Raw genomic sequence first — 23,297 nt, 5'->3', positions numbered from 1 at the left:
ATAACCAAGAAGTCTGTGTTATTTAACTATGTCCTTGTTGGCTGGCAAATTCCAGTAGATCTTGAAGGGGAAATGGAGGAAGTACTGAGAAAGGAATGGAGTGATATTAGTGAAGAGTGCAATGAGATGGCAAATATCATGAGGAAAACTACAAAAGAGGTACATGGCAAGACAAGGAAAGGAAGAAATCTGTGGAGAGAGACTTGATGGTGGAATGGAGTTACAAGATGCAGTAAAGCAGAGAAAAAAGCTCTTAAACTTTGGAAGAGAAGTGAGTCAAGCTGATAAGGATACAAGGAGTGTAACAAGGCAGTTCAAAAAGCAGTAAGGATGGCCAAAGACAGATAATGGGAGAATTGGTACCAAAAACTGGAAACTAAAAAAGGGGGAAAAATCAATTTATAGAATAGCAAGGGACAGACCAAAAGCAAGGAGAGACATTCTGGAAAGTAATGTACTGAGGAATGAAGAAGGAATTGTGTTGACACAAGAACAGATAATAAGATGGAGAGAATGTTTCAATAAACTTCTAAATGAAGAAAATGAGCGAGGAACATTGGAAGACACAGAAAAAAACCTAATGCAAGAAGAGGATCTAACAAGAGAGGAAGTAGAAAATGCTGTTAGAGCTATGAAAAGTGGAAAGGCTGGAGGACCCTCAGGAGTTGTAATAGAGATGTTTAAAGCCATAGGTCCAGGTGGGAGGAAGTGGATTTTTGACATACTAAAAAGATCATGGACAGAAGAAAAAATTCCAGATGAATGAAAAAGAAATGATATTGTATCAATCTTTAAACAGAAAGAAGACCTATTAATGTATGGTAATTACAGAGTGATAAAACTCCTGAAACATTCATTTAAGATTTTTGAAAATATTGTAGAAGTAGATTGAGGAAGATGATAGAAATTGATGAACAGTAGTTTGGCTTTGTGAAAGGCAGAGGAACAATTGATGCACTTTTTGTGACAAGGCAAATTCAGGAGAAATGGCTAGAAGGAAATAAGGAAGTATATTTTGTCTTTGTAGATTTGGAGAAAGCATATGATAGAGTATCCAAGGAGGTGGGATAATGGTGTCTAAGAGTTTCAAAGAAGCTAGTCAGGAGATAATCAAGGAAATGTACGAAGACACAAAGACTACAATCAAGACTCTAAGGGGCAGATCAAAGGAATTTGGAGTGAAGGTAGGATGACATCTGGGATCAACACTCAGTCTACTACTGTTTATAATAGTGATGGATGAACTGACTTGTCACTTAAGAAGGAAGTAGTTACGAGAACTGTTGTGTTCAGATAACCTTATGTTAATAACAGAGTGAGGAAGACTGACAAGAACATTTGTTAGAGTGGAAAAATTGCCTACAGAAAATTGGAATCAAAATGAATGTAGGCAAGACTGAAGTCATAGTAAAGGAGAAGAAAGATGTCTTATAGTGAGAGACAGAAATGACTTTGCATTGTTACTTGTTTAATTTCTAAGTACCTAGGAGCTATAATAGATGCAAAGCGAAGATACCATTTTGAGATTAAAAGCACGATAAGGCATGGCTGAAATGGAAAGAGCAAACAGGTGTGATATGTAATCATAAATTCCCCATGAAACTAAAAATAAAAATTTATGAGACTATGATTAGGCCAGTTCTCCTGTATGGGACAGAGATATGAACCTTAAGAAAGAATGAGATGATGATGATGATGATAACAGAGATGAGAATGTTAAGGTGGTTGGCTGGAATCTCACTTACGGAGAAAAGGAGAATTGAGGATATTAGAAGAGAGCTGGGAGTTGTAGGTGTCTTAGACAAAATAGCAAAACTGAGATTGAGATGGTTTGGACATGTCCTAAGGAAAGGATGGCAAGATATAATATGAAGGACATAGGATTTAGGTGTGGAGGGAAAAAGAAAGAGGCAGACAACAAAGGAGGTAGAGAGACAGTGAGTTGAGATTCTATGAGAAAGACTGAATTAAAGACAGAGGATGCAGAGGACAGAAGTAAATAAGATCCAGCAGGCCTTACCCCTGAACTGGGACCAAATGCCATTAAAGTAGAAGAAAAATTCTGAATCGAAATATGTTAATAGCAATAATTATTATTATTATTGGAGAAATCAGAAAATATGTTCTCAAATAATCTTCAAAGACTTTTTTTAAATGTCATCTTGCCACTCACTTCCTCTGTAACTTACGTAGCCATATGGCATGTAACATCTATAAAATATGCACTAGAAATGCAAAAATTTGATTAAATATATTTCTTCTAATTCTAAAATTTCTCATGAACAATTTTCTACTAAGTAATTTATGTAAAAATTCTGCTATGAAAAATGATCAAGACTAGAATATCATGTCAAGTTAAATAATTTTGAATGAAATGTTTGTCTTTCCTCTGTAAAAACTTTTTATTCTTAAAACTTGTGTAACTCTCAATTTAACTAGTTAAAGAATGAGTATAATATTTTAGCTGAATACCATATGCACTCTATTAGACCCAAAGGTTGGAAAAACCCAAATGTAGGTTTATTCAAACAACAGATACTGCGAACAACCTATTCAAAATTGTAATTGTGTAAATTATTGCATCGCATTTCTTGTCGTCTTTGCTTTTTTAGAATTATTTTTTGGTTTTCATTTAATGACTCCTTCAGCCACTGGCATCAACACTTACAAAAATTAATTTTGAAAAAATAAACCTACAGATTCAAATTGACTCACAGGCTTGAATAAACACACACACTACAAATAAATTTAAATAACATGGTGGGTCCATTTGAGTACATATGGTATTTAATATTGTAAAAGATGTTCTTTGACAATATTAAATGCCATATGTACTCGAGCGTACTTTTAAATATTTGGTACGTCCTTTTAATACGGTACATATTAACTCCAAGTACAGGTAATTGAAAAATAATAAAATCTTAACTCGAGAGCAATTAACAATGAAATGTTTTCTATAGCTTGGCAATTGGTACGATAAGGAAAGCGACACAGAAATTTTTAAGTGTTTAACTGAAAATTTGGTGTGTACAGGTGTTAAGTATAAAAATCATTAGAAAATAAATGAAGACAACTTTGATAAACTTTTTAAATTTATTCAAGGACAATCATTACAGAAATAGATTTACAAATAATTTTCACATTTGAAGGCTTTCAGTTACATGAATTTTTTTATATACTGGCTGACTAAACAAACATGGCACTAGAAATAAACATCAGTTCCGAAATTTAAAAATCAGCAGAAAAAAGCAAAGTTAAAATAAAAAGTCTACATTGATTTGTTATTTAAATACTTTGCATTTTATATATTTATAGTGGTATTTTATAAGTTAAATTTTTATATTGAATATTTTAATTAGTGATTTTTGATAAGTTTTTAACCATTTTTAACAAAATATTCTTTGAGGTAGCTCAGTAAATAACATATTAATATACATATTTTTATTTTGAGTTTCTTCCCCCCCTTTTTATTTCTTCAATAAAATCAGTTTACATGAGATGGAAGACTAAACTGAAATTAATATATATATATATATTTATTTATTTATATATAATATATTTTTTTTAGTTTAAAACTCTAAAAATCACAAGAGATAACTTTGCTGTACTTAAAATTTAATTTAATTATTTTTATTTATTAATGCATCCTTGACTAATAAATAGGTGGAAATATTTTTTTCTATTACGAATTGGTCTTAAACAGTTTTATATATTAGTCACACACCATAAAAGGTTTGGGATTTATTTTTTTGTTCCTACATTACTGTTAGCTATACAGTACAAGGTGTTGATACAAATTTTACATAAACAAATTAAGAAATGACAAATTATGTTTGGTAGAAAAATTTCTGGCTTCCAAATTTTGTCTGTCGTGTATACATTTATTAAAAAAAGTTGTATAAAAACTCCTTGGCTGCAATTAATATTTCAGTTTTCAAAAGTTTTGATTATATCATGCAGATGCAGATAAAATGTCTTTGCTTTTTTTTTTCTTTTATATAATAAAATTTAAGAAAGGCACAAAAATGGTATCAGTGCTTTAACTTTCACTGAAATTTTTCCAAAGAATTAACTGCCAGTTTTTTGTTTTTATATATTTGCTTTCAGTTTTGCCAGACAAGATGAGGCAAAAACTTAAAAACTTGTTCGAAGTGTTCGGCATTGCTGTCGAGAATTTAACGTAGTTCTGCTCTGCCAATGGAAAATATATGGCACATTGCTGTGGCTAGATTCTGAGAAACTGATAGTTGTCAAGCTACCAGTCTTGCTGCCAGTTCTGCTTCACTCTACTTGAATGAATAAATAAGATATAGCAGCTTGATAAATAGATACCTTCCACATATAATTGTATTACATAGATGCTGTTACATTCTAAAAAAAAAAAATTTCTTAGTTTTAACATTCAGAATAATAATAATGGATTATTTAAGCATTTGAATTAACTGGAAATATCAAAAATCTTTTTTCATTGCATTTTTATAAGTATTAAGATATAATCTGAATGGAAAAAAATATAATAAATACAACTAACCTGATAATACCTAACAAACAGCTGGATTCATTATAGAATTCAACTGTTCACTAGATATTGGGGGGAAAAAATATATTTTTCTCAATAATTTTTAAGAAATCATTAAATTCAAATTTATAACACATCCAAAGTTACCAATTTCAAGCATATGCAGATAATTATTAATTGAACTGGCAGAAAATATTCTGATCTGCTTATTTGTATATATTAAAAATCGTGAAATGAATATACATACTTGTGATAATGCTTGTTCACTATCTGTGGAAGAAATGAATTCTGCTTCACCAACTTCTAATAATAAGGAATCACTAGAAAGTAAACTATCACTTCTTTCAGCTTTTTTATGGTGTTTTATATGTTCTGTGTCAGGAGGGCTATCTCCTGCTAAACTAACGTCGGTGCAAAATCCACTTTCTAGAAAAAAATTTAAATTTGTTAATTATTATGTAAACTTTTTAAAATAAGCCATTAATAAAATAACTAAATCGAACGATAAAATTTAATATATTGATTACTAACCTGTAGAACATTGAGACTGTTGGGTCAAAGACCTATGAAGTGGACGAGGACTATCTCCCGGTTCAAATCCTAAATTAAGTGCACCATAAAAAGGTAGAGATGACTGACTACTTCCAGAAGAGGAGGAACTACTGACAGATATAATTGAATGTGGTCTTTTATTTCGCAGTTGATCAAATGATGATACTGCTATTGAATTTCTGAATCGATGGTCTGAAATATAAAAATTCGTTAATTTACGAATTGGTATATTATATTCAAGTCTTTTAGAATTCCAAGTAGGGTTTGTTGTTTGAAATTTATCTACTAATAATTCCACAATTACTCACTTTTCACTAGTTGTTGAATATTAACAGATCTATCATTAATTTGATCTTCACTAGGTTTTATATCTAGACATGGTTTATTTCCTATTCCCATAGATGACATCTCGGCTAGGCGCAATTCTATATTTTAAATGAATTACATTTAATAATAGTTATATTTTGAATTTTGCTGATAATTCTTCAAAGTTCTATGATATACCTCTGTTTCGTAAGGCCTGTTTCCAAAGTAGTTTTGATATCTCTTGGGACCATGCTATCTTTATTTCTGCTGTTGGTGCTTGAAGAATATATACATCATTCAATTTTCTCTTTCTAAACCATATTTCAAATTTAGTAGGACTATCACCAATTTGTTCTGTTAAGCCAATATCTGTCGTCTAGAAAAACGAATTTATTGAATTTTATAATTTCAAAAATTTTAATAAAACATTTACCGATTATTTTGTCTCCTACCTTGATACTATGTTTGTATTGATATATTTCGTGACCTTTCCTCTCGGGGTCACGACGAGTTTTACTGAAGAGGATTAAATCCTCGAACAAAAATACACGCCGCAACGATTTCCTCGATCTTCCTTGCCAAACTAGAAATTCGTCTTGTCTTAATAATTGTCCTTGTTCTTTTACATTAACCTGTTTAAAATATTATTCATTAAAAAATATAATCGTTGTAAAATAATTATTGAACAATTGATGAAAACTAACATCGCAGTCTCGAAGTGCATCCATTGCAAGAAGATCATTTCCATGTCTTAACTGGAAACGTACTAATTCTTCTGCAGCCTGAAATAGAAAATATATCACCGTAGTTCTTGCTAAAGTATAATATTTATAAATTTTATAATTCATTCTACAAGCAATTATACAAAACATTTTTGAAGCAATATGCAAATTTTACCTTCAAGTCTTGATATTCTGCATCTCGTTCCGGACATTCTTTTAATAATTGTTTTAATAATAAAGCATACTTTCCCATTCTTTGAACTGGTTTTAATAAATAACTGGCTAAATCCATTTTATCACCCAGTTCCAGTTGCTTTTTCTAACAACATAAACAACAACAACAACAACATTAATCTCTTTAAAATACATATTTTAACATTTTAAAATTCACAACTTACCCTAAAAAACTGTGTTCCATATTCAGACATTAAGGCATCAGATTTTGGTTTGTTTTTATTATATAAAGCATAAAGATTGAGTTTTGGTTCCTGAAATAAATCAAAAAATTATTTGAAATATTTTTATTGTATGAGAGTTTAAAATCTATAACACGCATAACCTACATAACGTAGAAAACACTGTCCCACACTGAATGGTATATTTTCACTCTGTGTAAGTTCTTGAAGGAAATACTGATTGTGAAATTCATATATTTTTTCTATATTGCTGAATATGGTGTTTCTGTGTCCTCGAAGTGCTTGAGGAATATCTTCTCGGGAAAGTTCGGGGATGTAATTCTATTTAATAATAATATGCTTTACTTAGTTACTTACATAATAATGATAAATATAATTTATGTAATATTAACAAACCTCTATTATATACTCCAAAGATTTTACATAATCTCTTTCCGTCTGAATCATTTCCCTCATAATTAACATCAAGGTTCTACAAAAAATAGAAAGAGAGAATTTAAGAAACTTTGAAAATCCATTTTATGCTGTATTATAAAATAAAATTAATACAAGACAAATCAAATATATTATATCAAATATTTTGAAGAAATAAAAATGTTCACAAAAATCAATTAAGGATGTAAATAAAACAAAAAACAAATAATAATAAAAATTAATTAACAAATACAGTGGACCCCAATATAATGCACATGTTGGGTGGGAAACAACACCCATGTTATAAGGTGAATCGCGTTATACTGAGTGGCGCAGTGTAACGCGGTTTACCTCTAGCAATAATGTCAAGCTTTTCTTTTACTCATCATTCATACAATAATTAAACACTATTCAAAATATATTCAGGAACTCAATACATATACAATTACTCAATACACAGTAACAATAAAATGTGCTACTCACTAACGCCGCACAGACCTGTATAAACGTGTTTCAGCTTATCGCGTCGCAAACATCGCCCGTGCTATAACCGAGTGCGCGGTATAGTGAGCAGTGCTATAACGAAGGTCCACTGTAATATATTATTTGTTAGATGTTTAAAATAATTAACGAATAAATGAAAAAACTAAAGTATTTAATGATGCATGCTTTCGAGATAAAATGCATTGCACAATTTATAAATTTAAATTAATAATTATCTCAATAACAAGAGTATGTTGTTGATGATAAATTGAATCAAAGATTACTTTTCAGGTAAATCTGAGCATAAAATGAAAAACTTGTAAACATAAGCTATATTTAAATCAGGGGTGTATCCAGAAGGGTGTTTATGGTGTTGTAGCATCCCCTTGATGCCAAATTAATCAGTTTTGTTACTTTAAAATAAAAATAAATATAACAACACATTACTTTCTGCCGTTGAGGTCATAAGATATCTATCTTATACAAACAACAACAAGCAGAAAAATTTAAACCTATATTTCTCGGAAACACATGTCGAAAAGTGTGGAGCACAGGCTAAAGATAAAATTTCAATAATTTCTATAATTTATTTAATTAAATCAAAACAATTAATGTAATGATTTTATACATTTTCTATTCCTCCTTTTAGAATCATCATAAATATAAATCATATTATAGTTTGCATAATTTGAATCATTCTATCAATTCAAAATTATCAATTATCCATTTTTGTCTTCCATTTAACACTTTTAAAAAACTAATGAAAAGAATGATGTTAAAAAGTTAGGAAATAAGAACTGTGTAACATTCTCTGAAAGACAACACAGGCCTTAGTATCCCAAATCTGTCAAAATCCTGATATGCCACTGATTTAAATTATTAATTCATTCATACTGAAAAATACTTAATGCAATGTAATTTGATCTACGGTATAAAAAATTAGAAATTTTTGTCAATAGAATTCATTATTATTTCATAAATTTATTGCTGTTGTTTAAATTACATAAAAAGTGTTTAATAATTTGAAACAAACTAAATAAAATGCTTCTCTTCATTTTTTGTATGAACTGTATTACGTATATTTATGTCAAAGTTAAATAAAAAGAATATCGTAAAGACTAGAAATTTTGTTTATGGAATTAAACGCCAAAAATAAATAGTGAAAAAAGGAAGTAATTAGCAAGAATTATTTTATTGCACAGTATCGCTTCCAGTGCTAATTTTTATATGGACATATCCTATGGTGAAGAATCAGATAACAATAAAGTTAACTAGCTTTCAACATTTTTCAGGTGTTTTTATGATTTAAAACAAATCTCTTTTGTAATAAATGATGATTATGTTATCAAAGAATTAATTATTCATGTGACAAATTTATCTCATTAATCTAGAATTTTTTTCTATCTTGTTGTATAATATAAAAAAATTATTTTTTGTGATTCAGCTCTATTATCAACTTTATTTAAATCATTTTTTTAATTACAACCATTGTAACATCTCTAAGCATTACTGATAAAAGTTTAATAGAATTTAAATAATTAAAAGTAATATTTATACATGTTTATTAATATTTATAGGTTTTTATTTTTAAATGAAAATTAAATCTGTATTTCCTAGAAAATTGGTGGCTTCAAGATTAGTTAACTATTTTTAATGATGATAATATTATATATATATTTAAAAAACTTTATTATTATTATTAAAAATATTTATGTTCTTGAAGATTTTGCTTTAGACATGTCAAATTTTTCTTCTTTTTTGTTCTAGCATTATTTATTTGATAATATAATTTAAATTATAATCAATTACATCATTAATCATATCTCAAATAATGTCATCAATTGATTCATCTCTAGTTTTCTGCAATTATACAAATGTATGAAAACTCTTTTTCCAAAAACCACTTATAAAAATTATAGTTGTTAAAAAAATACAATAATATCTCATTTTTCATAAAGAACAATTACAAATTTTTGGGAAATTGGGTTACTATGTTAAAGCTCTTGTTGTAATACTCTCTCTATAACAATGAAAAGAAAATAATCTCATTTTTTAAGAAATTTCGGAAATATTTTCCTAAATTAACTCGGAGCTATTTATAAATTTTTTTAATTTGAGTGACGTATCACAGCACAAAGTTTTACGTTTATTAAATCTTTTAAACTATTAATTCAGAAAAAATTATAACAAAATATTTTGAATATGATCATGGGCCTTCAAAACAGTAAAATGGGAAAAAAAATCACCTTAATCTGGTTTACTTTAGTATGCCTATTACATTAATTCATATTTCCTTTTTTATTTATAATCAAATTTTTGTTTTTATATTAAGCCTATAGTAAAAGAAAAACTCTTAATTAATCATTCGAAAATAGTTAAGAGCTTTGAAAGAGAAATTTCTTTTTAATTGAATTTGTTAAAATTAAATACGTTTTTTTATATGTAAGCCTACACAAACAAAACTAAACATCTTAACAGTTAACATCTTAATTCAAAAAATATAATTAGTTTAGTTTTGTTTGTAATTATACAAGTAAACATTTTTTCTTTTCCTTTGATATATACTGTATACACAAAACCAAAGCAATAATTGTAATTCTTTACAATTAGTAACTGTTTTCTTTACAATTTTGTATATCATGACTTTATCAGGAGAAATGAATGATTCATTTCTCAGAAATATGAACAGGATATAACGTGTAAATTATAACAACTATTGACAATTAGAATTACAGATGAGTCAGTGTTGTATAAAAGGAAATGTACACTGGACTAATATTGAATGTGTGAAACTTCATTTTTCACCAATAAAACATTTAATTTCAAATAGCTTAAACTAATATAACAATAATGCATTGTTGGAAAGAGTCATAATTACATATAAAACATGTGAAATAAAAAGGCAGCATTATTAAACAAAGTGGAAAACAAACAATTAAAAATTTAAATAGTTTTGGAGCAATATTGAGAAAAGAATAGTCCTTTCATCTTTTGGTGACTCCAATAACCATACAGGATACTACACACAATCAGCCTTGTAGCTGTGTCTATGCGATTATATATGCCGTAGGTGAATTGGAAAATCTGACTCATCGTAAAGAGTACCATCATTTTACAATGAGCTTGGTAAATTGGAAAATCTATTTTCTATTTGCTATTCAGCCTGACATTTTTTAGGCATTTTGCAATCAGCCCACAGAACATTAAGCAATTAAGAAAGCAAACTTCAGTTTGTTCAATTAGCCTGATCGATTCTAAGCTTATTGTAATGCAGTGGCATGCCGTCCATGAAAACTGCGGAAGCGTCGCTTCCCTTGTATTTTCTAAAATATAAATACATATTGTGCAATTATTTTCATAAACAAGTTCTTATATCTTTGTTTAATGTCAATGTATCTATTTTAAAATTAAAATAAATAAAGAAATATTGGAAATGACAAAAATAAACAATTTATCATTTTTATGGAAACATAGCTTCTCTATCATCAAATGTCACTGCATGCCACTGTTGTAATATGACTTCTCTGTAGTGCTAGAGTGCATAATGTCCCTTTCCCCTTTTTGCATTAGTACAATCGGTCATGTATTTAAACACCACTTGAAAACAAGGCTTTGCCCAAGTTGTTAATGTGTGTGTAATGGTTGCAATTGCTTTTTTGAGTTAACATTTAGTAGAATTTAAATATTTACATCTTATTTTATGTGTGTGTCATGTTTGTATTTAGAGTGACCTTAGAAATGGAGATGGATATAGGAACTGCATTTCTTGGAGAAGAAAATATGTGGGACAATGATACTATAAATACCTCCAAAGATTGAAGTTGATGAAAAAATGAAAGAACACAGTAGTAAGAATGACAGCATAATTAAAAAACCTTCAACGACTTTAAGTGTAAATGAAGCGGTCTGTGAAATTTTAGAATCAAAAAATCCCAACAAGAAGAATAGTAGTAAGCAGTATGGACTAATTAGGAAATATGCTAGAATGGAGGTTAGGAAAAAGTGAGTTTTAATTAAGAAAAGAAAAAGCATTGATGATCCTATTGTGATAATTCTTCCTATTGAGAAATACTGTATTTTGATATTACTTCAATATCATCACCCAACAGGTCATGAAAAAATGTCATTTTTGAAAAATAAGTTTTATATCCCAAGACCAGCTATGCAGGTATTTGTATCACTATGTAAAATGTGCAATTCAGTGAAGTCCCAACATCACAAACATCATCGTACAACTAAGTTGATTTGATTGATTTTCAATCCACTCCCTGTAGAGATGACAAATGGTTGATGAACTATCAAGATCATGAAACAATATTTTGTGTTCTTTGTCCTTTGAAAACAAAAGGTGCAGTGGAACTGCTGAAAATATTTTTAGACTTTGGTGCACCTTATATTTTGCGGAAGAGAGTTCACAGCTAATGTCACTGAGTAACTGTCAGTTATATGGCCTAAATGTAAAGTAGTGCACAGAAGACTGCGACATCCACAATCCCAGGGGAGCATATAGCAAAGCAATTGGGATGTTACTTGTGTAGATGATGATACTGGCAGTACAGACTGGGACCGTGTCTTCGGCATATTATAATATGCCTAGAATCGATCAGGCTAATTAAAGTTCACTTTCTTAACTGCCTAAAGCTCTTTGGGTTAATTGCAAAATGCCTAAAAAAATGTCAGGCTGAATAGCAAATAGAAGATGATTTTGCAATTTGCCAGGCTCATTGTAAAATGACAGCAATCTTTACAATGAGCCGGATTTTCCAATTTGCCTACAACATATATACCAAACAATATTGTATGTTGAATGGATTTCATAAGAAAATTTTAAATATTTAAACTAGCAATAAATAAAATGTTATTCTAAATGTAAATGAATCTATATCATTGAAATGTAAAATAGTAAAAATCAAATTTATACATTTATTACAGGATATTTTGATAAAATAATCACACTTCAATAATAACGAAGTTTTTAATTTTTTAATTCCAGTTTAGTTTATCATGTATTTTTGTATTTTATTTAACTATAAAAATATTTAAATGATGATTTACTTTTATCTGGCCATTATTTCAAAAATAGATATTATAAATAATAATATAAAATAATTTTTCCGTATAAAGAAAAATATAAAATTTTAGTTTACAATTCAAGACAGAACTTTTACCATTTCTAATACTTACGATTTTTAAAATTCATTTTTTATTGACAAAAATTATAGTTTATAATAAACTATTGAAAAAATCCTTATATGAGAATAACAAGTAGTTAGGTTTGATAAATTACATTCTTAAACTATAATTCCTGTAAGTGCTTGTTTTTCTTTCTTTGTTGAAAACTTTTCTGTACCCTTTTTGCCATTTATTTGTCCTTATTTTACTGACACATTTCATCTACACAAAGTTCATTGTTTAATGATAAATGAATAGTCTAAAACTTGATTTTAGTACCTGAAATACTTATACAAATGATTCTTTTTAAACAAATATTAGACTTTTCTGATTTCCTTACACTCAAATCTTTCATTAAAGTTCTGAGATTCCATTATTTAATAATTTTTTTCCTTTCTAGTGTATTTTTATTAGAAACTATTATATAAGTGATATCTTTTCTTGTATTAAAAAAATAATTGCAAATAAACCTTCTTCCAGGGGTCTCATCTGTTCAAAAGTGATTATGTAATTTATTTTGTCTGATTCATTTATATAATCAGATTCAGGAAAAACTGCTCGAAAACATAAAATAAAATGGAAAAATAAGTTATTAAATTGTTTAGTTGCATGGTTCAGGAAACATTCACAATTCTTTTACCAGTTCTTCTCTTCTTTATATCTTACATAAGTTTGAAATAATACATATAATAATAGATTTTGAATAAGAAAGTACTTACTTTTATTTTTATTATAGCTTTTATAGTGAATTGTATATGCAATTTCTATGATATTAACAATAATAAAGAAATACAGCATATGTAAAATATGAAAATTTTACTTTAGTGTTTTGTAAAAGGGTTATTTTTTTAAACTTTTAAATTCTTTCCACTCTGTGGGTTTAAAGAAAGCTTTTTCTTGTCATCATGACTTTGATAAGATTTGCAATGAGCTGAATAGCAAAACAGCATTCAATATATATGAACAAATCCACCTGATAAAATTTGAGACATCCGTTAAGTTTTCTTTCAATCTTCTCTTTAATACTTGTCTGATTCATTTACATATAAGTGAATGTACAGTTATTAAAGAAAAATAAATAGAATAATAAATTTTATAAATGTGTATAAGAATACAAATGAACAATTTATAAATAATATTCATTAACTGTTGCATTATTTTAAATTTCTCATTAATACATATTAATCAGACTTTGAGTTTATATATGTATTAATGAGAAATGATAAATGATCATTGTAATGAATCGGGCTGTTTTTCAGCTACTATTAATTAAATTCTATGTAATTTGGTACTAGAGGTGTTAGGTACCATCTCTTATTAAATTAATATTTATTAAATAATTTAGAATATTCTGGAAGAAAAGAATCAGCCTGGAATGGGACTCGAACCCACAACTTCCACTTACCACACAGATGAATTACCATTAATTTCTCATTAATTACAAAAAAATAGTTATTTTACCAATAAATTTATGTGTAAAATAATATCTATAGCTTGAAAGAATAAGGGCCAATGCACTTGGCATTGGTCCTTACTCTTCAAAACCACAGATTTCATGATGATGATCTCATTTAAAAATAAGTTGATAAATGATGTAGTGCACATTTTTAATTAAAATGAATTTTGTATGAATGAAAACTGTTTTGTACTTTTTATATTTGTCTCCACACTATATTTTAAAAACAACAAAAGTATTTTTTATTAAATTCTTAAAAATTGATTTAAATAAGTGCTAAATATTATATTTATTACTTAAAACTATTATAATAAAACATTTTTCACATGTAATAAATTATTTAGAAGAGGAAAAACATTATAAAATGTTAATTGTTATTTTTAATAAAATATTAAAAAGTTCTAGTCACAAGAAAAAAACATATATAAAAACATACTTCTTAGTTTTTATCTGATCTTCATTGATCTGTCCATCCGTAACACTTGCATCTTGTAGTTCCAAACTAGATGCTCGTGTAAGTAAGTGACTATTAACAGGAACTGGTCCCTTTAGAGGATCAGACTGTGTATGTGTCAGTGGCATCCTAGAACAATTTTCACTGATTCTAGAATCATCATTTTCAGGGATGCTAAAAAAAAAATAACTTTCATTTAATAATAACAATTTTATATATTAAATATTCCATAAAGTTTTAATGAAATTTTTCTAAACCTATAACGTGAATTTTTAACTTTAATTTAAATATTTTGCAATCAATATTAATTTTATACAATGCGTCTACTAATTTTTTAACTCATTTTTTTTATAGAGGTACACCCTCTCTTAGCTGCCAACAGATTTTGTTATATGTGCAGTTTTGCAAAGATCAGTAAAGTTGTTTTTTTGCCATGCATAGTTGAATGTGACTATATGAAGAGCTCTGCTCATGAATGCATGTATGGAGCAACAATTGGCAATAAAGTTCTGCTGTAAAACTGCGACATAAACGGCTGAACCGACGATTGCAGCCTACGGCAGCCCATTGCAATCCGACATTTTCCACTGATATGAACAATTTTGTGACAGGATCATCTTCGACATCTTTTTGTCTAAGAGTGGTTGCCCCGACGAGTGTCGAAATGAAGATGTGATCGACAGGATTCATCAACTACTGATTGTAAATTGTCATTTGTCATTAAGAATGACAGCAGAAGTGGGTATCAGAAAGGACACTGTACAGAATATTGCTACAGAAGATTTGAAGAAAAGGAAGCTTTGTGCACAATTGATTCCACACACTGTGAACAGCAGAGAGTGATCCTGATTTCTTTAAAAAGATTGAACCGAAACTTGATACTAATTAAAGGAACAACATTTCTACTCAATTTCTGACATCCAGATAAATAATATGGCAAGAGACCAAATCTATTCCAGTTGCTGAGTTCTACAGTAGAATACAAAATTATATGTCCATACTAAGCAATGCATAAACTTAGGAGAATGTATCTTAAGAATCAATAGTGAACAAGTTATTTCTTTCATATATGTTCTAAAACAGTAGATGCACTGTGTATATAGATAGATAGTTTTTATATGAAAGAAGAATTTTGTTTTTATTTTTAACAGTATTCATATTTATTTATTAAATAAATTATAATTCAAGGTTCATAAATTATTTTTCTCCCTGTTCTTATTCTTTTAAATTGATATACTTTATAATTCACCTTATTTAGAAGTTATAAATAATTTTAATTTTTCATAATCTCAGTTATAGTGAAATCACTTTTATTGCACATGTAAGGAACATTTTATTATTAGGTTTTATCCAAAGTTATTCAAAGTACTTTTAGCTAAAGATGGGAGTATTTGAATACAAAATTCTAGAACTATCTGCTTCTAAAAAGTCTCATAGTATTTGAATACCTAACATAATTTCTCAGAAACTAAGACTTCTCAGATGACCTTATGAAGTTTACACAATGGCAAACAAGTCAAGAACTAAAAACTGTTATAGAATCTCATTTAAGACTGCTGGATGGTTGATCAGACTATTGCATTAGAGTCCTGGGATCAAATCCAGATAAGTAATTACCCAGAAATTGTTTATGGACAATCTATCCCTTACCACCTTGTTGCTCCTATGATGGGCATGGAAACAGGCCCTTTTAGTATCCACAGGATGGAAACATTTTAAAATCTCCAATGAGAGAGCAAGATTTTTTAATTGCATTACAGTAATACAGAGACAAAGCTATTCTGTGATCTGACTTCTCAAGGAATTTTAGTACTCTAATTAATCAATGATTCAGTCCCTTTAATTACCAACTTATGTGTTAATCAACTTGTTCTCGAATACACAGTAATGGTTGGCTACTAACTTCTCTATGCAAGGCAAACTGGAAGTCTTATTTTCATTGTTTTCAGTGGATTGCATTTGTTACATCTCAAGAACTCAATTTTTAAAAATAAGCCAAATGATTGCTGTTAATAATCAGGTTATTATGCTATATTTAATAATTAGACACTAGAGGTATATGTTAGGCCTATCTGTCTAATGCTATCTGTCTTCAGGATATTGTTATATCTTAAAAATAGATTGATTCTACCCCTAGTTAATTACAACAAGGGTCTTTATGTCTGCATGTCCTTTCATAATTGAAACCTAAATATATGTGCTTTATGAAAAATTTCCTTTATTCAATTTTAAGTGTTCTTACATAAATTAAAAGTCATTGTATTAAAATAAACTAGTAATAGCTGAAACATGACAGATAAATTGTTATACAATATAATAACTAAAATATGACTTATATCAAAGGCTTGAATGATGTATAAACAAGGAAATTTGCTGATTAATATGATTATAAACTGGTATGTTTTAGTAATGATTGATAATTACTTTAATAGCTTTACACATAACTAAAATATTCATTAAGTAGATAACCTAATAAACATTTCATGCATGTTCAAACTAAATATAATTATGCAATTTTAAAAAATTTCTTTTTATCTGTTATAATTACAGGAAACTAAAACTTTGTTACAATTAATTTAAAAATTTAGGGAAAAAAAATTTAATCAAATACCTTGTAATACTTTCATTACTACTCCCACTTGTTCCAGGTAAAACTTTTTTTATTTTTAACCTCTCATTCTGTTGTTTTACTTCCTTCTTTGCTCTCTCCAGTGCTTCTTCACACATTTGCCAAGTGTGTCCCCTTTTCAGATATTTTTTAACTGGTTGCAAGTAAGGAATGCTTATATGGCTACAAGTTTCTGAATCTAAACTATTAGTCTTTGAGCTGCAACTGTTGCTAATATTGCTCTTTGTATTACTAGATAATGTAGAAGAAGCGCCCGTACGTATACTTCTCGCTTCTAACAGAGTTCGAGGTATAGATGCAACGGGACCCTGAGTCGTCAAATCGTCGGTAATGAGTCCATGACTAAAAATTTGTTGTTCCTTATCCGGTAAATAATAGTCTATTTGATGATTATCTTTATGATCAACGATCAAATAATAGTTGCTGGGAAAAGAAGTGTAAGAACCTATTGAAGAGCTATATGACTGCGATACCATTGTGGCAAGTGACGATCTTCTTTGACAAAACGGTTGAACTAAACTGTTCGGATGGAACGGCGTGCTGCTCAGGTGCGGCACCCATAAAGTTCCCGGATGCGATTTGGAACGAGAAGTACGTGGAGTGGGAGCTTCGTCTTCGTCCCATAATTGTTGACAAGATTCAGATTCTAGTTGATGTTTTACTTTTTGTAAAGTAGTCAATCTAGTTTGAATCAATTCAACTGTTTCTTGGCATCTTGTGTGAGCAGTCTAAAAATTTTTTTAAAATAAACTTACTAAATTCTATGGTTGCAAATTAATTTTAAAAATTAATCAATTACTATATTTTTTTTTTACTTTTTAGTGAAAAAGAACTTCTAAAAATTAAAAATCACATTAATCTATGGTTTCTTTCATTATGAACTTACTTTACATTGATCTACAAGCCTTTCATTTTCTAATTTCAAGGCAATGTCTGTCATTTCCTGGAATGTTTCTTCTGGAATAACTGGATGATCGTCCATATAATCTTGAAGATGCTTTATAAGTTCGTTAAGCACCTCGGGATTTGTCAGATTGTCCATTGTCATATGCGAAACAAATCTCATTGTTTCTAAAGCCCATTCGTACGTCTAAGAGATAATGATAATGATATTTATCTGTTTTCATAAATTTAAATAAAATAATACAATATTATTTATAAATAACCCACCTTGTCTAGAAGATGATAGCACTTTGCAGTATCCTCCAGTCTTTCTCTAGTATCTTCTAAACGATCTGTAAAACTGTTTAGATGATTCTTTAGAGAAGTTGTGAGTTCATGGACCCCTATATTACCGTTCTTAGATTCATTTGGAGTTTCTGGCGAAACATTCGGTGCCTCTGCTAACGCTTCAATACCCATCATCGCTGCCTCTTCTAACAGATCATTTCCTTTTTCAATTTGTGTCTAGTAAAGAATCAAACTCAGAATTAAAATAGAAACCATAAATATTTAAAAAATTCTCACAAGATATAAACTGTATTTTGAAATAGAAACCAAAAATAATATAGATTTATTTTTAAAAAATTAAAATTTTAAACCTGTTAACACTATAAATCATTATATATATAATAAATATTGTTTAATAGATTAAAAAATAAGATAAGATGCTATTGGTTTATGAAAAATATAGAGAGATTTACTTCTTTTTAAAAAAAAAAGAAGTTAAAAAACCAATATGAAAACTAAAACAAGAGAATTATGTAAAACTGAAAAGGAAATAACTCTTATAATAATCATTTATAGATAAAGAAAAAAAAACAATGCTTAGTAGATAGGTATTTAAGTTATCTCTGCTCTCAGTGATGGAAAAAAAATAAATAATCCAATGGTTATTTAGTTTATATTACATTATGGAGTACATTACCTTCCACAAATCGGACAATTTCGAAAAAATTCCAGCAATATATTGTCGAATCATCCTTACATAAGCCAGGATAAGAGATATCTCAAAGTAATTGTAGCGGTGTTTGGTATTAAACGCGAAATCTTCTTAGGAAAAAAAAAGGGTCGGATAAAATCCAATAAGACGACGAAACCTAAGGACTGCAGAAGTGACGAAGCACGAATTTTACCAAGTTATCTGTATCGATTCCAGATGCGTTTAATCATAGAAAAAAAAGAAAAGTCGGAGTAGAACGGAATACACACCATCTTCCTTCCTGCAGAAATGATTTCCTCTTCTATCGAAAGTAAAACTTATGGAGTCTACACTGGAAACGAGTTAATTAAACTAGTTTAAACTGTCCTACAAATTTTTTAATTAAAATTATTTAGGTAATAAGTAACAGCGGTTTGGGAGCAAATGCCGAGGAACGAAATCCGTCAAAAATCGGTGTGGGTCGAGAGAAGAAACGAACCTGTATATAGAAGATTACCTTGCCTCCGGGTCCTGTTTGATATTCATAACTTATCGACTGCACGTTGCCCTCTTCTGTCTGGCTCTATCGTGTTTCTTTACACAATATTTTATTCACCAGTGCGTTTTATGTGCGACAATACCGAGAATTTAAGTAGATAAAACGAAACCCGAGATTCTAAAATGTTATGTGGGTCAATTAATGTGGAATTGCATAAAAGAACATTTCCATCGGGCGATAATGTGCGATAGAAAGGATAATTTATCAAATTCTACATCTCCGGGCGATAGTTAATGTTCAAAAATCGGGTATAAAATCGAATTTTGTAATAAATCAATAAACGTGGGAGTAGAAATAATTAAAATAAAATAAATCGGTTGCTTCAGAAGAAAGAAGTGTTGCGGGCATCTGTCGAAGGTTTTTCACGTTAATTAATTTCTAAAGGCCATTATAAAAGAAATGGCGTGGGTTTATCCGTAACGGAAGATTAAGAATCTATCGATTCTCTCCAATAAATCGTTAGTACGATTTGCCAAAGGGTACCAAAGCGTTAACGGAACTTTAATTATATTTTCGCCCATTATAAACGGTAAAAATGGTTTCAACACAAATCTTTAAATATAATATTCAATTGAATAAAACCGGATAATATCAGAAAAACTGGATTAAAAAAGGAAAAAAGGAAAAAAAAAATGAAACTCCAGACCTGGCATTATCGAATTCACTCATCTGACTAAAATAGTAGGTTTTACTCCATGGTATAAGCGAGTTTATCACATTTTCTATCGCTTTTTATACAAGTTGGAAGAACTCCTTGTTCCATTACCCCTCTACTCAACCGTGAAAGAATCACTTTGTGATATTTTGCCGCAATATTTTCGTTTTTTTCTTCTTTTTCTCCATACAAATCCGACCTACGCGCGGGTTTATTGTAAGAAAATCCAATAAAATCGAATGCGTACGTGTTTGTAAACGAAATATAAATAGGATATAATCAGAAATAATTCATAAGGATGATATGTATATACTATACAGTACATACAAATGTAACTTCCAGTAAACTTTACAGTCATCGCGAAGCCATTTCCTATCTAATTACGAATAGTTAAATATAGATGATGCGCATTTACGAGTGTAGCAAACAAAGAAAACTTTTAAAATCTATTTTAGTTTTATATATAATTTTTTTTCCGAAAGTATTAACAATGAAATATTTATTTTAAAAATAAGAATAAATGAAATTTTCCTTAAATCGAGAGAGAAAATCGTGTTTCGGCTTACAGTATTTTATGTATTCGCATTCAAAAATAGTTTTGCATTAAATTTCTCTTCTCTGACAGGTCTTATTTAAGTTTTTGACTCGCCTCCTTGTCTTTTTTTTCCCCTCTCCTCCCCCTTTCTTCGAGTTAGACAGGAATGAATACGCATCGCCGGAATGTTGGCTTCTCGGCAATGCAATCTACCAATCGAATTTTCTTAGACGTGCATCGGATTTGAGGTTTAATGTTAAAGTGAAATATTTGTATAACTTCCTAATCGTTGTGATGGATGACTGATGTTTTCTATTCTCAATTTGTCTTAGAAAAAATGCTAAATTAGGTCAACGTGTCCCACTTTCTCCTCGACTGTCATTTATACTTTAATCTTTAAACGTTTGCAAGCATGTGGTGACTTAAAAAATGGCGATTTTTCTTCTACAAGATATTTTAGATGGGTTTTTATTTATTCGCTAGCTTACAGACGTGCTTGGACTTCCATTTAAACAGTAATTCCTCTTAAGAAATATGTGAAATTGCTCCATTCCTAACATTTTTACATTCGTACTCGGTTGAAATTTTATTATATAGGAATTAATTTTTTGGTATTACGAACAAGTATTAACTTCAATCTAAATATTGTGAAACGACCTTTACAAAGATAACGTAATTTGGTAATTAATTGGAACAATTTAAACAAATGGATGTATTTTACTTAAGTTTGTTACTCTTAAAGGTCGTTTCCATAAGGAAAACAGCAATCTTACAAACTTTAACGACCAACAGTTTAATTTAGTCGACCATTTTATAAAGAACTTAATAGTATTACTTTAAATTTAAACTAATTGGATTATTCCTACGGGTTATTAAGAAAAGAAAATGACTCCGAATTTCATAATACGACTTATTGTTTCGCTGTATATTGACTCCGATAACGATGATAAATAGGAAAAAAGAAAGTTATATTTTATTTTATTTTCAGCCGTATATTTAGCTATACGACGTGTATTTCTTAATCATAAAACAGAATTTTTATTGTTTATCCAATAAATCAGATTCTATAGCTTAGCAATAAATAAGATTTGCTCAACATCAGACAGTAGAAGGGTCAAAAAACATGAATTTTGTACTTTATAATGACAAGAAGTTATTCTTTTGAACTTCTTTTGTTTTATTTTAAATGAAATTCAATTACTTTTTTACTTTATTTTTATATATTTTTATCTTTAAAAGGTTAAAAATACCAAGATAAATAGTAGAAAGTTTATTTTTAAGTTAAACAATAAATATGCTAACTACTTACAAAGTTAAATATAATTTTAAATTTTGACCTTCATAATTTATTTCAAATAAATGTTTCTTTTTCTTGAATTTTTTCATTGTTTTAAATTCTAATCCACCCTATTTTTATTGCCTCTAATTACTTTTAATCAAATTCTAATGTTAAATGGAATTTTTTAATTAATTTTTTTATATATATATATATTATCTACATATTTATTATCCATTAAAATCCATATGCATAATTCTTTTAAGACAAGAGAATTTTAATACTGTTAAGTATGCTGAAGTAAAGGATTCTCTCTCTCCTCAGATTGGAAGCTGCTGATGAAAAAACATTGTGACTCTTTGACTCTTGTCAATAGGAGATTGTATAGATAAAGAAAATGGTAAAGAAAAAAACTGTTATAAAGTTAATGTCTGTTAAGTAAGAGACAAAAACGGAATTCGGAAGGGTCGCAGAGCTAAACAAGGTCTGGAACTATTCTATTCAACATAAACAAAGAATGTTTTATATGACTTAATGGGGCAGACTAATCATCTTCCTGCTGCTCTCTATTTCCAAGGCCAATGCATCTGTCCAGATAACATCATACTTCATCCTTATTAGAGGTCAGTTAGTGACATTTTGCCATTAAAAAAAAAAAATTGTAGTTTATGATTTGTAATTTATATCCTTTCATTTTTGAAAATCTGTTTTAAGAAAGAACACAAATTAAATCATTTTTATTCTCTACAAAACAATACTTTGATATATATTTATTGCTCTTTAGGGATGTAAAATACTAGAAAATGGCATCGTAAATTAAATTCTAGCAGTTTATCTCTTCCACAAATCTATATATTAATGCGATATTAACTATAGATAATGTCTTATAGAAAATTAATTATTTATAAATTTAGGAATTTTAATATTAAAAACTTTAAAGATAAGATCAACAATTTTGTTTTAGTCCCAAGATATCATTATAATTATAATATATATATTTTAGGTTTTACAGCAACTTTTCAAAAATTATAAAAAAAATACTTTAGATTTATAACCTTGTTCAGAAGCAAAATTTGTAAAATTATATTTAAAATTCTCAGAAGAGAACATTTTTGGAACCTGTTCTATGCCAAATTTAAATTGAGGTGATACAAAAAATGCTTTAAATTCCTTATTTTTTAATTAATTAATTACAAATTTTAATCTATAATTAACAAAAATAATTATAATATTACAATTTATTTTTTGAATAAAGTGTTTAATATAAAATCTTTTTTCCCATCCAATA

The 23,297-nt window shown here is 28.7% G+C and overlaps 2 protein-coding genes across 4 annotated transcripts in view; one reads left to right on the top strand and one right to left on the bottom strand.

Annotated features, from left to right (window-relative positions):
* The first annotated feature begins 163 nt into the window (after positions 1-163).
* LOC136988644 (uncharacterized) lies at positions 164-766 on the top strand. Its single transcript, XM_067286553.1, has 2 exons — positions 164-324; positions 406-766. The coding sequence occupies exons 1-2, from the start codon at positions 164-166 to the stop codon at positions 764-766; spliced, it is 522 nt and encodes a 173-aa protein (XP_067142654.1).
* A 2,308-nt stretch (positions 767-3,074) lies between these two features.
* Positions 3,075-23,297, bottom strand: part of LOC136988621 (uncharacterized) — a 136,112-nt gene continuing 115,889 nt past the window's right edge. For all 3 annotated transcript variants that reach the window (XM_067286526.1, XM_067286527.1, XM_067286528.1), the window contains 15 exons: positions 18,294-18,530; positions 18,010-18,213; positions 17,106-17,851; positions 14,477-14,668; positions 6,912-6,987; positions 6,663-6,836; positions 6,498-6,587; positions 6,275-6,418; positions 6,082-6,159; positions 5,830-6,009; positions 5,576-5,753; positions 5,380-5,496; positions 5,051-5,263; positions 4,767-4,945; positions 3,075-4,371 (listed from right to left, as the gene is read on the bottom strand). In XM_067286526.1, coding sequence (XP_067142627.1) covers positions 4,351-4,371; positions 4,767-4,945; positions 5,051-5,263; positions 5,380-5,496; positions 5,576-5,753; positions 5,830-6,009; positions 6,082-6,159; positions 6,275-6,418; positions 6,498-6,587; positions 6,663-6,836; positions 6,912-6,987; positions 14,477-14,668; positions 17,106-17,851; positions 18,010-18,213; positions 18,294-18,530 — 2,829 coding nt within the window. In that variant the 3' untranslated portion in view covers positions 3,075-4,350. The remainder of the gene's footprint in view (positions 4,372-4,766; positions 4,946-5,050; positions 5,264-5,379; positions 5,497-5,575; positions 5,754-5,829; positions 6,010-6,081; positions 6,160-6,274; positions 6,419-6,497; positions 6,588-6,662; positions 6,837-6,911; positions 6,988-14,476; positions 14,669-17,105; positions 17,852-18,009; positions 18,214-18,293; positions 18,531-23,297) is intronic.

Source organism: Centruroides vittatus, unplaced genomic scaffold (assembly GCF_030686945.1).
Source record: "Centruroides vittatus isolate TY-2023 unplaced genomic scaffold, ASM3068694v2 scaffold_373, whole genome shotgun sequence".
Lineage (NCBI taxonomy): Eukaryota > Metazoa > Arthropoda > Arachnida > Scorpiones > Buthidae > Centruroides > Centruroides vittatus.
This window is presented reverse-complemented; position numbering and strand designations above follow the sequence as displayed.